The following is a 14,870-nucleotide window of genomic DNA, read 5'->3' on the forward strand; positions in this document are numbered from 1 at the left end:
TATTTTGATAGTCATATCGTCTCACTTCTGACAGTTTTCGTTTTTTCCTGTTCTTCATAATTGTCACTTCTAGTTTAAGGAAATCGTTCAAGTACTCTATTGAAGCTGGTTGGCTCTGGACGATGTCTCTTCGGAAGCATAACTTCTATTGGTCAGAAAATAATTTTTCTCACTGTCCCCCAAAGCAAATATCATATCAATCAACACTTTCTTTGAAAAATTAATTATTTTATATTAGACTATCTGGAATTTTTGAAATCAAATACAAATAAAAATCTGAAAATTGACAAACTATTTATTGTCTTACTGTAAACTGCAAATTGCGATGGGCGTTACTTTATCAACTAGAGAAAATTTTAGCAGTCAAAATGATATTTTTCATGATTGCTAACGTCAACAGTTATCATGATGTTATCGTTATGTCATGAAAAATGTTATTTTGACATTTTTCATGACTTCTAACATCATTATGTCATAAAAATGTCAATTTGACATTTTTCATCGCCGTCAAAACATTTAGAAACCAAAAAGGGGTCATTTTCGGGACTTTAGAAATGGCTACGTTTAGGGATAGGGTAAAGTTAAGCTAGCAAAAGTTGTAGATTTTTGGATTCTGAAATATTCTTCTATTTGAAATAAGCTAGTTATTGAGGTTTGAAGGACTTTGGAGACCTATTTCGGCAGTCTTGGACGACTTTTCAAAAATTAACGGACGTCAAAACGTAGTTTATTAGATTCTCTGTTAGCCTCAGAAGGCTAATTCCAAAATTCAGAGCGCACAATACTGGTTTGCGTGACACCTTGCAGCTGTCAAATTTTTCTGAATAATTCGGAAACGGTAAACTTTAATGATGGAGTATCTTACATAAATTTACCTTGAAATTTAACGGGAGATCCAAAAATAACGAAACAATTAGATGATGCCATTTAAAATAACGATTGTCACACTTTTTCGAGCCGCCCTGTATATTAGCAAATAATTTCTTTACATGCCTTTGTATGGTACGTAATCGTGCAGAAGCAAAAAATTGTTAATTTTGTTGGTATAGAAACTACGGAAGTCTGCCGCACTATTCCAGGACCCTGTATAAAGGCTCTCAACTATAATAGGTATTAAAGTCCATATTTCAAACTAATGGCAGTACTTAAGAGAAAGTATATATGGACGTCGGAGACGAAGTGGAAGTAGGGGTGGAAGTAGGGAAACCAGTTAATTGCGGGGGTAATATTGTTATGTGTAGATGTTTGATATATCAACGTCGCGACCAAGTTTGGCAACAATTTGATCATAAACACTGAACCTTCAACGCAATAAATTGACCGATAAACTTCTAGCTACGCGTCATAAACTGAAGGAAAGATCATCTTTTTCATGCAATCTTTGAGCACCAACCACGAGAAATAAGCGGCCTAAAGGAATAAAAACTTGACAATTGGCGTACAAAACCCATCAAATAAAGTATCCTCGATCCCACAAAGAATGGAAACATGCAATAGGGAATAGCGAAATATTCAAAACGGAACAAGGCAGGAATATAAAATTCTTTCGTATATCATCAATCTACTTTGTTCTAAATCAGATGCGCTCCTTTGCTAACACTTTTATTACTCTTTTTACGGGCCATTTAAATTTGTTTCAAAATTAACATAAAAATGCTTGGGAAATTGGAATGAAAACTATTTTAGGTTCCCTGAACGACCCAAATCCTATTCAATGCATCTTTGAACGGTCTTAGATTAGATTGAATACAAAACGAAAATTCAGGAATTAATCGGAAATGGAGAATACATCAAATGGAGCGTAGCTCAAACAGATTGTTGGGCTCATTTCGCATCCCATGCACTAAATCTAACAAAAATTCCAATTTATTGTAAATATTTGTCACGTTGCAAATTTTTTTTTCGAGTTTTCCAGAGCAAAACTGTTTGCTTCCAAGCCCCATTTGTTTGCTCGCTACAAAATCGAGATTGATAACCGACTTTTTAGTTATACTGAAATCTGAATGGGATTATGGCCGTTCCGTTCGAGCGATATTAATAAGCCGTTCATATGTATGTATTACTTCCATTCCGTTTTTAAATGAATGATTAAAGGAACGTTCCTATACGGAGCACGCAGACATGAATTACCTGTGAGTCATAGAACGAGCTTTTCCATTGGTAATTATTTATGCTGTAGCTGCCATTCGCGTCGTAGGTAAACACGGTTTTACCGCACGCGTTTCAATGTCGAACACCAATAAAATTGTCGGACGTTGACAAATACGTGTGGTAAAGCCGCTTTACCCACGCAGGTAGAAAAAGTTGTTTTCGCTTTGTCTCTTCCAATAAAGCCGGGCGACTAAAAAAAGGAAATTGTGAAAACTCGATATTTCCCAACTAAGTTCACCCATCATCTTTTAGAGGAGGAAAAGTGGTAATGAGAATGTAATAGTATATCATACAACGAGGTGGAAAGTGTTTCATTACTCTCAAGGGATTTGATGGCATAGGATGTTAGCAGTTATTTCGAGACAGCAAGAAAATTTTCCACCGTGGTTTGTGTACCATCTTATTTCTAATCATAGTACGTATTCAGGATTTTAGTGAATTCTCTAATACGTCGTTTGATTTGATGTCCGTTACGTACAATTACCAACCGACATGTACAAATAAACCTGATGAATCTAAGTGAACGTTAGTTTTTTGCCAAAAAAGTAAAGCGCTTGAGCTCTAAAAATCTCCTAAAGATACGTTTTGGAGAAGAAAGTAAATGAAAGAACCCATAAAGCTCTGGGTAATGTGCGCAGAGTTTACTTGGACAAATGGTAAAAATTAATTAAAATAGCTCAGGAAATGTACGCAAACAGTTAGGGTGAAAAATTAAGGCGGCAAGTAGAAGTAGGTAATTTCACGTTTCACGACCTACATAGAGGTTAGTAATGCTAATGTTACATATACAGGGCGGGTTTTCTAAAAGTATAAATGCCAATATTTCGAAATATCATGCCGGCAATGGGAAAATCCAAAAGCACGTCTACCACAACATGATGAGGGAAGATGTATGATGAGAGTGTGATGAACTCACTACCCTCCGTTAAATGCACTCCAGCCACCCCAAATAATTTTTTTTTAATAGCACGGGCATGATATCGTCCCAAAACGTTCACAAAACGTTTTTCAATGGTACCAACGTTTCTGTAACTCAATATAATTCAAATAAAATTGAAAATCCAGGAATAAGACGCCTAGGAGAAGAATTAAAACAAAGTCAATCAGGAATAGTTAATGGAACTGATAATTAATTCAAAGTCTTATTTTAATTAAATTAAAGCATAAAATTCGCGGCAAAATAGTAATTGTTTTTTATTGTAGGTGTTCGATATTTTCCATTTAACTATACAAAGATAATCACGTTTTGGCAGTATATTGTTATCAAAGAATTAATAATGATGTAAAATGAAAAAAATTAGTTATTTTCCCTTTAGGGTATTTATGAATATTTTTCTACGCAGCGAATTGTCGAATCCTGGTAATTATTTTATTTTCACTTTGTGCTTCTCGTAAATTTTTAATCGATACATGATTTATTCAATTGCGGAACGAGTTGAAATAGTTTTTATTGACGGTGCTGAGGAACGTTGCCTTTTACCAACCACAGGAACATTTCGTCAGCGACATCTTGAAACGGACATTAATCTTTCCTACGTTATGAAATTAACACAAAAATTTGAAAAAACTGGTTCTGTGGCCAATAAAAAAAGGAATCAATCCGGGACATTAGATGAACTTACTCAATTCGAAGTTCCAGGACAGTTTATCCAAAATTCCTCATTGCCTCCATCTACTTTAACTGGATTATCAACAGCATCCGTCCGGAAAGTTCTAAATTTACACAAATTTCATCTCTTCAAAATTCAACTTCATCTGGAATTGGATGAAGATGACCCAGACCGACGAATTGAATATTGCGAGGGGGCGCAAGGTTTGATTACCAACCGGCCCCGACTACTGCTGAACGTTTGCTTCCATCCTGAGTGCATATTTTACTCGAAGGTTGGTCTCAATTGGTCCAATTATAGAATCTGAAGTGATTTAAACCCTCATGGTATGAAACAAGGAAGCACTCAACATCCACTACAAACTAAATTTTTGGTCCGGGATCTTTGGAGATGCCATCATAGGACCTTTATTTATTGACGGTAATTTGAATGGTGAAATCTACCCTGACCTTTTAGGAAATCCTATTGAACCATTGATAATCCACGAGCTAGAGAATCGGCAGCACGAATATGGCAAATTGGACGAAAATTTACTAAGATTTCTACAGGGTGGGGCACTGCTACATTTTTTTTACCTCTTAGACAGTGGTTGGATAACAAATATCCCGCAAAATGGATTGGAAGGAGAGAACCGATAGAATGGCCCGCTCGGGCTCCCGATTTCACCCCCTTGGATTTTGTTTTTGCGAGGGCACTTGAAATCTGTAGTGTTCAAGCCCAACTAGGAACAAATGAAAAGTTCAATCAGCGAATTACTGTATCGTACAATTCATTAGGAAGCTTTTGTCAATGTGCGTCAAGAAAGTGAATATCGTTTGTACGCCTGTATGGATAATAATGAACTCTTGTTACAAAAAAATATTAATATTAAGCAGCAAATCTGATCCTTCGATTTAATAACAGAAAAACTTTGAATTAATTATCGGTTCTATTACTCATTCCTGATTAACAACCATTTAATTCTACGTCTAGGTGTCTCACTCATGGATTCGTCATTTTAGGCATTATCGGATACATTTGAGGGCGAAATTCCAGAAACTTTGGTACGATTGAAATGCTTATTGAAAATGCTTTTCGACGGTATCCCGCCATTATTCCTGTACTATTAAAAAAAAATTACTTGTGACACCTGGCTGCATTTGACAGAGGGTAGTGAGTTCATCGTACCCTCAATCATCTTCTGTCATCATATTATGGTAGACGTGGTTTTCGATTTTTCCACTGCCGGTACAATTTTCAAGATATTGGCATCATGTACGAGGAGTGATCAAAAAGTTCCAGGAGTAACACTTAAAAATTTTCTTTATTAAAAATATTTAACATTATGCAACACTGTTTCCTTCACAGTATTGCTCTTAGCAAGGTATGCAGTTTTCCCAACGTCTTTTCCACTGCCGGAAGAATCCCGAGAATTGTCCTTCTGGAGTGCTGTTTAACTCTTCTAGCGGTCTTTCTTTAATGTTTTCAATCGAGCCAAATCGCTGCCCTTTCCTGAGTTTTGGGGAACGAGAAAAGTCGGCAGGGACCAGGTCTGGTGAGTGGAGCGGCTGAGGGATAACAGTGACGTCAGTTTTTGTGGAGAAATCGTGAATGAGCAACGCAGAATGAACTGCCTCGTTTTCATGGCGCAGCACCCAATTTCCACTTCGCCACGTCTTCATTAAAAAAAATTGCAATATTAGCAAAATTTTAGAAACACCCACTTTCCTTTCCATTTAAATTAATCTTGCAAAGTATCGAAAAAACGCTTAACACGCAGAACTCGTGCAAAAGCAGCTGCAACTTCGCGAAAACAATGAAAAAATTGAAAATCGGAAGAAACAGTAACGCTCGAGCTGAGTCACGCTAAACAACGCTGTCTGCCGCACTGCGCTACGTTGCGACGTTGCCTCGTAATACAAGAAGGCCCGGAACTTTCTGATCGTCCCTCGTATTCGCTGCAATAAGGCAGGACTACAGGGTGGTTGGAGAAATGATGACTTAAATTTTTGTTATTTGCTGTTGTTTGTTTGTTTGTTGTCGTTAATTTTACTATGGACATGCAGTGAGCAGCAACGTGCTGACTAACCCCATAAGGGGGTTAATAGCGGTCGTGCTTTCCCGCTTCAAGAATTTATAATAATTCAAGGTTAAAAGGGAATGCAATTGCTGACGGGAATGATAAGGAACTAGTAATAAATTATTAGTGCACTTAATGCGGAAAACAAACAAATCGTAAATGTGTTTACCCAACATCCGAATCAAAGGCTAGGAAGAGTCTTCAACTAAATAGAAAAAATAAATCAATTCCCCCAAAAGTCGTTGCAGACTCGCCCTTAGGAAGGGATCAATAGGGCGTCGGTTCGCGAAATGCCCACGAGGGGGACTAGCGGCGTGACACATCGGACCATCCTTCGCGACATTGAGTCCAACATCTGCGAGAGATTCGCTTAACAACATTGCGAAACGATGTTAAAAATCGGACTTTCGAAGTGTTATGTCAAAATGAAAACAGTAAAAAACAAGTAACTACCGCCGATCCGAACAAAAATTCGCCGATAATCGCACGATGTAACCGAGTATTTTTATAATAACGTTGTTGAAACATATCAAGCCAGTTATCACACAGTAATAGCAAGGAGAGTATAATAGAGTTATTTTTGATACTAGTTTTTGGGGCCATATGTTTAGCTGTATAGATTTGTTAGCTATTGTTGTATAAATGTTAGATCATTGATGTCGAGACCGTTTAGAGCTTAAATACCTGTATGCTCAATTAGACCTAACAATAAAACATGTTTATATTTTGGTGTTTTACTAAGCAGTAACAATGTTGTTAAAGCGTAAATAATTGTGTATCTGTCTATCTGTGGGGCCATGTAATCCGAATAAACAAAAGAGATTTGATAATATTTTGTTAATGAATATCATAAACTTTTCTAACGGCAAAGAGGAACCTGTGGACCCAAACGAGAAAAGACTTTTTTGCGATAACTGTGGTTTAAGAAAATAATGGCAAATGCGGTTCCTCAAATAAAACCTGTGATTCCAACTGTGAGCACAATAAACGCGTTACCTGAAGGAGAAATGGACGCTCTTCTTTTAGGCCGGACGAGGGTAAGTGGCTATTTGGTGTTGTGATTAGACATTTTAACGTTTATCGACTCTATGTTAATTTTTCACAAAGCATACATGCCGAAACTGAACACCCCAAACACTCCAGATAACTGCAGGTATTGGGTCCAATTCAATGCACACGCTGAAATTTTCAGATTCTCAAACTTTGATTATTTCGCACCAACCAACCTTAATGGTCTGACCCAATGATGGTGTATTTTAAAGCGACGAGTGGGCAAAGTGACACAGACCACGGTGGAAAGTGTTCCTCGCATGTCAAGGAGCAACCCCGGACCGCCATCGTTGGCTCTCGCCGGTAAAGGAACACTTTCCTCCCGGATGTCTAATCTGCTCCTATTCGCATTCATGCCGTGCAGAAAAGTGTAAGTGCAAAGTAGGAGTGATCATCATTACACAATGCGATTATCCTGACAACACAGCGGAATAGGTTCTAATATGCATACGGGATGGCGCAACGAAAACTTTGCACCTCAATTTTCAGCACTTGAAATGAAAATGTTTAAAAACGCACGGATCCGTTGATTATTTTTCTCGAGGAGGACAATTTTTTAATATACTGTAGGCCCTTCAACTCAATTCCCGAAGGGGGGGGGGGGGGGTGAAGATACCCCCAATATTTTTAATTGGAAGGGGTGGCGAGTGACACCCCATATTAAAGGTTGTCGCATCCTGACTATAATCCCCAAGTTTGAAGCCACTGCCATTATCCCCGTTAATATGACAGCTTGTCAAGGTCTGTGAGGAAAAAGATGTTTTTGTTAATAATGAATTTGTCACAATAAGAGCTGCAGATTTCAAAGTGAGGCAGGCAGACCTTCAAAGGTGAGGTTTCACTGAATCGTCTTGCCGGTGGTGAGTTTTACCCCTAATCGTGTAGTTCGTGAATGCGCCCAAATTACGCACGAAATGATACGTAACGAAAAGCGACGCTTTGAAGAAAATTTATTTTATTGCATTGAAGCGAATGACGGTCATTTCCAGTATTTAATAAATCGATCAGACACGTAATGTGAACTTTTTTTGCATTTACCAACCCTTTTTTGAGAAAAAAAGACGAGTGAAGAAACGCACTCTTCTAAATTTTAGGGGTAAAACTCTCCACCGTCAAAATCATTCAGTAATGTCTCAAGTTTAAGGGCGTTCTCAACTTCATTTTAAAAGCTGCAGCTCGTACTGTGAAAAAATAATTTTTAACTAAAAGCTCTTTTCTCTAAAAATTTTGACACACTGTCACATCTCCGGAGGTAATGGCAGTAGCTTCAAATTTGGAGGGAAGTGATCAGGGAGCAAGTACCTTTAAAATGAAGTATCATTCGACACCCCTTCCTATTAAACATTTTTAAGGGTAACTGCCATGCTTGTTTAGGGGTTGAAGTTGACAGATTGAAAATACAATAAAAATTCTACCTTCCGAATCAAGAATCACTGGGTTCGAACGTTTTTAAACAATTTCATTTTAAATAGTGAAAAATTTAGGTGCAAAGTTTCGGTTGAAAGTTTTATTCGAGAAATGGAAGCCGTGAAAAAGTTTTCTAGGATTTTATTTTTCAATAGATATTTCCTTTTTAATATCCCTCTCTGGTTTTTCGTCTGCAGCATTTTAACTTTTAATTAATACCTAAGAAAACAGTAAATTTCCTCCTCAACTTTCTAGAAGTCAGAAAGTTAAACAAAAGGCTGAGCTAAAGCAGAAAAAGACTTATATTGTCTAATCGGAAAAAAAATCTATGTAGTGGAAATAAAAGTTTATAAACTAAACAATTCGATTCTCTGGTTAGTAATATACGGGGTGTTTCTTAACTACGGTACATAACTTCGGGAGCGTATTCTACAGCAAAATTAAAGGTAATTTTGTTGTATAAACTACATCCCAAAAATGCTTCGTTGCGGAATACAGGGTGTGAAAATTTTATTGTCTGAAATTTAATGTCTCACGCACAGATAAATAAACGACGTTGCTGACTAGTAAAATGTCGACAATTTCGCTACCAAACAGGCAATTACACAACAAAAAAATTCATATCTTCATACAAGTATTTCTTCTCTTAAAAATAACAAAAAAGAATGAAAAAATTTAGCTACAATGTTTTTTATTTATTTACTCGAAAACGGTGCGTCTTACGAAAAAAAGTCAAGAGACCTTTTTTCTTCCAAATCGAACACATAATTAAAAACGGAACAAAATATTGGAAAAGAACAGTAGCGTACCACATTTTTCCTTTAAAATATCCTGCAATTAACCTGCCCGTACGGCACTGGTTACACAACAGCCACTGTCTTTAGCGTAAAATACGCACCGTTGCTAACTATCAAACCCTGCAAAATTTCATTAAAATGTCTCAAGTAGTTTCGGAAATATTTAAAAAATTGTCATTTTTTAAAGAAATTTTCACACCCTCTATTTCCGCAACGAAGCATTTTTGGGATATAGTTTATATAACAAAATTATCTTTGTTTTAGCTGTAGAATACGCTTCCGAAGTTATATACCGTACTTAGGAAACACCATGTATAAACATACAGGGTGTCCTCGAATTACGTGGCCAAAATAATACCGCAGATTGTTTGAGTGAAAATAAGTCGATTTAACTAAACTTCCCTCAGCCCAAAAGTTGATAATTATGGAGCTACAGGGTGTTAAAGTTGAAAAAAAAAAATCACATTTTCTTTAATATCTTTCGATTTCTTTGAGTTAATTTCACGAAATTTCATATTTGAGGGTGTTTTCGGATACGAAATTCAAATTTATTAACGATTTAGTTGTTTCTTCTAGGGGGCGCCACAAGCGACCATTAGGACACATTTAAATCTCTGTAACTTTTTCGTGCCACGGTGTATATTATTTTGGTATTTAAAAACCTTTTTCCCTACCTTTTATACTTAGTAACAGATCTGCATACAGGGTGACCCATGTAGGAAATAAATGCACTTTTTGATTATTTTTTCTTTTGGAATTTAATGTATGTCATGACGTTTTTGAATTCTTTGACAAGCTTTGACCACATTTCATGCAACAAAAATCTCAAAATTCAACAGGTCCTGAAATATTTGCAGTTGACGTTCATTAATGATAACATTTATTTAATATTCTCGAACTAACAAAAAATTTTGTTTGAAAAGCAACAAGTTGTTAAACAGTTATTGCCTTTTTCCTTTATTCCCATCTCTTTTCATTGCTGGAATCGTTATTCCCATATTGCTGAAGTTCAAAGAAAATGTCCAAGTTAAGTAAAACTCAGACAATAGATATTTTAATAATGACAGGATGCGACGATCGAACCAAGACTCAAAATGAGGTTTGTGACCTATTCAATGCTAAATATCCTGACTGCTTGAAAGGAAGTTTCAGGAAGTAGGGCATGTAAGAGACCCTCCCAGATCTGTTCGATCCTCGATTCCCGAGAATTAAAAATTAGATGTTCTTTTGTCCATTGAACAAAATTCTCATAAATCAACTCAAGAAATAGCTCTGGATAGTGAAATGAAAAAAAAAAGAAATATGTCATTCGCTTCAAATACAATCAATCCACGAACTTAATGGCGTAAAGATGAGGATTCGGATCGTCCATTGGAATTCCACGAAATTTTGATGAACCACTGTAATACTGACACATTTTTTTCTATGATAAAAAAATAATTTTTCCTGATGAATCGACTTTCTGCCCAAATGGTATCACGAACAGAGAAAATTGCCGCTACTGGTCATCTCTCAATTCGCATTGGACGATTGAAGCTCATACCCAACATCTTCAGACTGTGAATGTTTGTGTCGGTATTGTGAGAGAGACAGAGCCATCGGTCAGTGTTTCTTTGAGGACACTTTAACAGCCGAACGTTATTTGAAGTTTTTGAGAAATGAACTGATTCAAGATCTTTGTTTTATATTTCCAAATGCAAATAACCCGAACATTTCAAATGAGCCGCTACGAGTTAAACAGGATTGTGTGGCGCCACATTTCAGCAGAGACATGTGGCACTATTTAGACGAACCATTTCTGTGTCGGTGTATTGGACGAGGGGGGCATTTAGAGTGGCCTGCTAGATAGCCTGACTTCACCCCTATGGACTTTTTGTCTTAGGGCCATCTGAAATATTGGGCGCATCTAAACAGGCCCTAGAGTATAGAAGGGTTTAATAATAAAATTACTCAAGAAGCACGACAAATATCTTTTTAAATGATAGGAAAAGTTCTTGATGAAGTTGAAGTCCGGCATGCCAATTGCCAGGAAGTTAATGGGGCACAGTTTGAACATTTAATAAAATAGATTATAGTTAGAAGTTTATACTGATGTTTTTTACATATTAATACTTCTATTTTTGTGATTTTTTTTTAATTGTTGGTCAGACATGAATATATTATATGAAGTATGTTCAAAATTTGTCAAAGACCTTAAAAACGTCATAACGTATATGCGAAGTTACATTAAAAAAAATTAAAAAATAACTTTATCTACTACTTGAATAACCCTGTGTACATGTCTGTTAGGTCAAAAAATGCTCTAGCATTTTCATGAAAAACATTTCCCTCAATTATTAACGAATTTATGCAGAATTTCTGGTCCTCTCTGTATAAACGCAAGAAAATTCCTGCAGATATGCTGTGGGCAAGCCGCAATTTAAATTCCTGAAGAACTTTCCTTATCAATTGAGAAGGTATTTAGCGAGGCTTGTTGAGTAGTTTTATTTTTAACTTTTCTATGTTGTTGGGCTCATTTAAATACACCTTATGTTCTAGATGACCTCATAGAGAAGTCTATAGGGGAGAGGTCAGGCGGTCTGGCAGCCCGCTCTAATTGCAAATGTGCATTTCAATAAGCATTGAATTTAGACATGGATACGTTATATGAAATAGGTTCAGAAGTTCTCATACAACTCAAAAACTACATGATATACCTGGGGTTCCATTAAAAAAAATTACGTACTACACGGGGAGCCCTGTATACATATCTGTTTCGTCAAAAAATGCACAACTAAAAACAAAATTTGACCTTCTTTAGCGTTATCATGTGAAAAATATTTCGTTCAATTTTTAATGGCTTTATGCGAAACTTTTGCTCCCCTCTGTATAAACACAAGAAACTTCGTACGGAAATGCTGCTTTACCACATCACTTGCACCGCTCAAAATCTGTTGGCACAACTAAAACAAAAATAACTGCCCTTTAATCTTTAAATAATCCCACAGTTAAGTGCCGTTTAATTCAAGCCCTCGGTAATGGCCGTAAACTGCATTAAAGGAATTATTGACCAATTTTGTAATACTACCGGTTAACTCGTTTCCAAGGCAACCAATCCAATTACCCATTTCCTAACTGGTTACATAAATAATTAGACGTCGAATAAAACTTCTTTCATAATTCAATTATTGACGTGAGGTGCCGTCCAAAAAGGCTCAGTCTATTAACTAAGTTTCTTTTGCTATGATTTAAAACGGTCCCTTAAAATATGATAAATTGCTGCATTAATTTACAAACTAAAATAGCAATTTAAAACAGCTCGAAGTCATGGACGTAATATAGAGCATGTAATTATTCGAAGGTAGCAGCAGCTTTTCCAGTATTTGAAACTATAAATTTAGACGTTATCGTTCCTGCAATGCATTATGAGCGATTATTTTCCTGTTTTGTGACTTCCTGTTTAATAGTAAAAAGTAAATGTTATAAATAATACAAAATGCGTTTCTTTAACGTAAAAAAACGGTCTGAATATGCCGTACGTGAGCATTCATACGTAAGAATCTTCATTTTATCTCCTCAAAGCGTTCCTTTTGCTGTTACCGGGAAAATTCCATGGTGCACTAATTTGAAAAAAGTAGGACGATTACATTTCACCCTACAATTATTTTCCTAATTAGTGGCAAAGTTTCGAGGAAGCTATTAAGGAATCAATAAAAAAAAATAGACAATTTCAAGAAAACTTTATTGATTTATACCGAGTTCTTGTCATTTCGAAGCCTCTACAACGTTGGTGTAGCAACTGCTCTCTGAGATTTGAATCCATGTTCTGTTTGGCTTGATGAGGTGCCTACAAGATCTACTGGTCATTTCAAATTCCGCCACCCTTATTGGCATCTCGGAGAGTAGAGGAGATAGGAAGGAGTTTAAACGTGGGCAAAATTCCGTGACTTAATATTTGACCAAATGCTGTTTTCGAAATTTGAATTTTTCTAGCATTTCCGAAGATATTCGAAAAAACACAAAAACTGAACATTGAGTTTTTATTTTTGTTAGCGTTATTTAATATGGAAGCGCACGACCACAAGCACATTTTGATTGCCATTTTTTCTCAGCTGCACGACGACGTTTCCGGATTTGCCATCCGACGTTTCGGCTTTCGACTACCATCATCAACCTTTTTTTTTATTACCGCCACGTTGGATTTTTATGAAATGTTTATTAATCATTAAATTACAATTAATAACACACAATTACAATACTTACGATAATTAATTACAATAAATGCTCAAATTTACGGCCTTCCTGTTGCGCACATAAACGAGCACGTCGATTGAAATTACCGAGAGCCGTAATAATATCTCTTATTCTCATTGATCTGAACTATGTAATGATGTTTATTTTTTTAATTATTTTATTGTGTTATACCATCGCTTCCCATATATTTCGTTTTTCAAAGTCCCTCATGAAAAAGTATCCAAAACTGTAAGATTGGGGGACAAAAAGTACTTTCGTCAGTCCAAATAATGTTTTTTAAAAAACCTGGAGCATCATCCGCATTTGAGAGCCAATTGCAAAGCTCCATTCTTCTCTGAGGATCACTTGAATGTAGTTTATGGGAAATGTGCATTTTACAACATTTTAAACTGCTTCCTTTGAATACTCCCCAGATGGTAGTATATGGTAAACTTGTATCTAACGAAACTTGATAAGTTGATTACTAAGGATTCGTACCGATTAAAAAAATAAAAATAAGAAAATGTTACGTTTTCACAAATCCAAAAGAGAACTGTCCTACAATGATAGCCAATGACCACGTCACGAAACCAATTAAAGACATAAAATATTTAGTAATAATAATTTATTTCACACTAAATTAAAAGAAAAATCTAAAAACTATCAGAACAGTAAAACTTTCGATCACTGATGTACAGGGTGTCCCATTTTCGTTGCAATCGTGGGATATCTCGGACATTAACAAAGGTAAAGAGATGCGGTTTTCGCGAACCTGTGTCACTTTTTAGTGAAACTAATGATGACGTTAACAGAATTGATCCAGGTATCTTAGTTTCTGCACTACAGGGCGTTTTTGAAAATATTGTATTTTGGGACCCCCCCTATAGTTTGAATATGTGTTAAGTTATTGAAAATGTATAAACGGTGTCGGATGGAGATTTTTACGAAGAATCCAGTGGCATACTCAGATTTTATTTATAATTCTTAGTTTTCGAGATATGGACCAAACTTATGTTTTTTTTAATGGGACAACCCGTATATTTTTACTTATTTTGATTCCCCTAATTTTCCCCATTCCAAAGATGCTAAACTCGATATGGTTATTTCAAATAATAATGACAATAATTGACATTTTATTTGAACAAACCCTGTATAAAACAAAATAATTAGTGACAATTATAATTGTCAATAATTATATTAATAGTTAATATCTAATTAATAATATGAATTATAAAAGGGCTCAACGTATAATTTTATTTTTGGAACATGAATATATCACTAACACTAACAAATTTACCATTTTTCTTTAACTGCGTAATAATGTAAATTAAAGCAAATGTTCAAACTGATTTCCGTTTTCATCTAAACATTTTTCACATAGTTTGGATATTCTGTTTAAGGCGTTTAAAACTATTACCGGGTGTCTTTCTAAGTATTGGAAAGCTTCCTCTGTAGCAATGCGTAAACTAATCATATTTTCGTGTTGTCTTCGATAAATCCTGTTTTTTAAATATCCCCATAAAAAGAAATCTAAAACTGAAAGATCAGGTGATCTGGGTGGCCAACGCACAGGTCCATGCGTCC

General features: G+C 35.8%; 1 protein-coding gene across 2 annotated transcripts in view; it reads left to right on the plus strand.

The window, feature by feature from the left end:
• The window catches only part of LOC136342235 (inactive dipeptidyl peptidase 10), a 132,498-nt gene that overhangs the window by 52,426 nt on the left and 65,202 nt on the right, over positions 1-14,870 (plus strand). The window contains exon 1 of one of the 2 annotated variants that reach the window (XM_066287832.1): positions 6,170-6,857. The exons of the other annotated variant lie outside the window; for it this stretch is intronic. Within the exon in view, the coding sequence (XP_066143929.1) occupies positions 6,753-6,857 (105 nt within the window). The 5' untranslated portion in view covers positions 6,170-6,752. Of the gene's footprint in view, positions 1-6,169; positions 6,858-14,870 lie in introns of those variants that run through there. 2 annotated transcript variants of the gene reach the window in all.

Source organism: Euwallacea fornicatus, chromosome 11 (assembly GCF_040115645.1).
Source record: "Euwallacea fornicatus isolate EFF26 chromosome 11, ASM4011564v1, whole genome shotgun sequence".
Classification (NCBI taxonomy): Eukaryota; Metazoa; Arthropoda; class Insecta; order Coleoptera; family Curculionidae; genus Euwallacea; species Euwallacea fornicatus.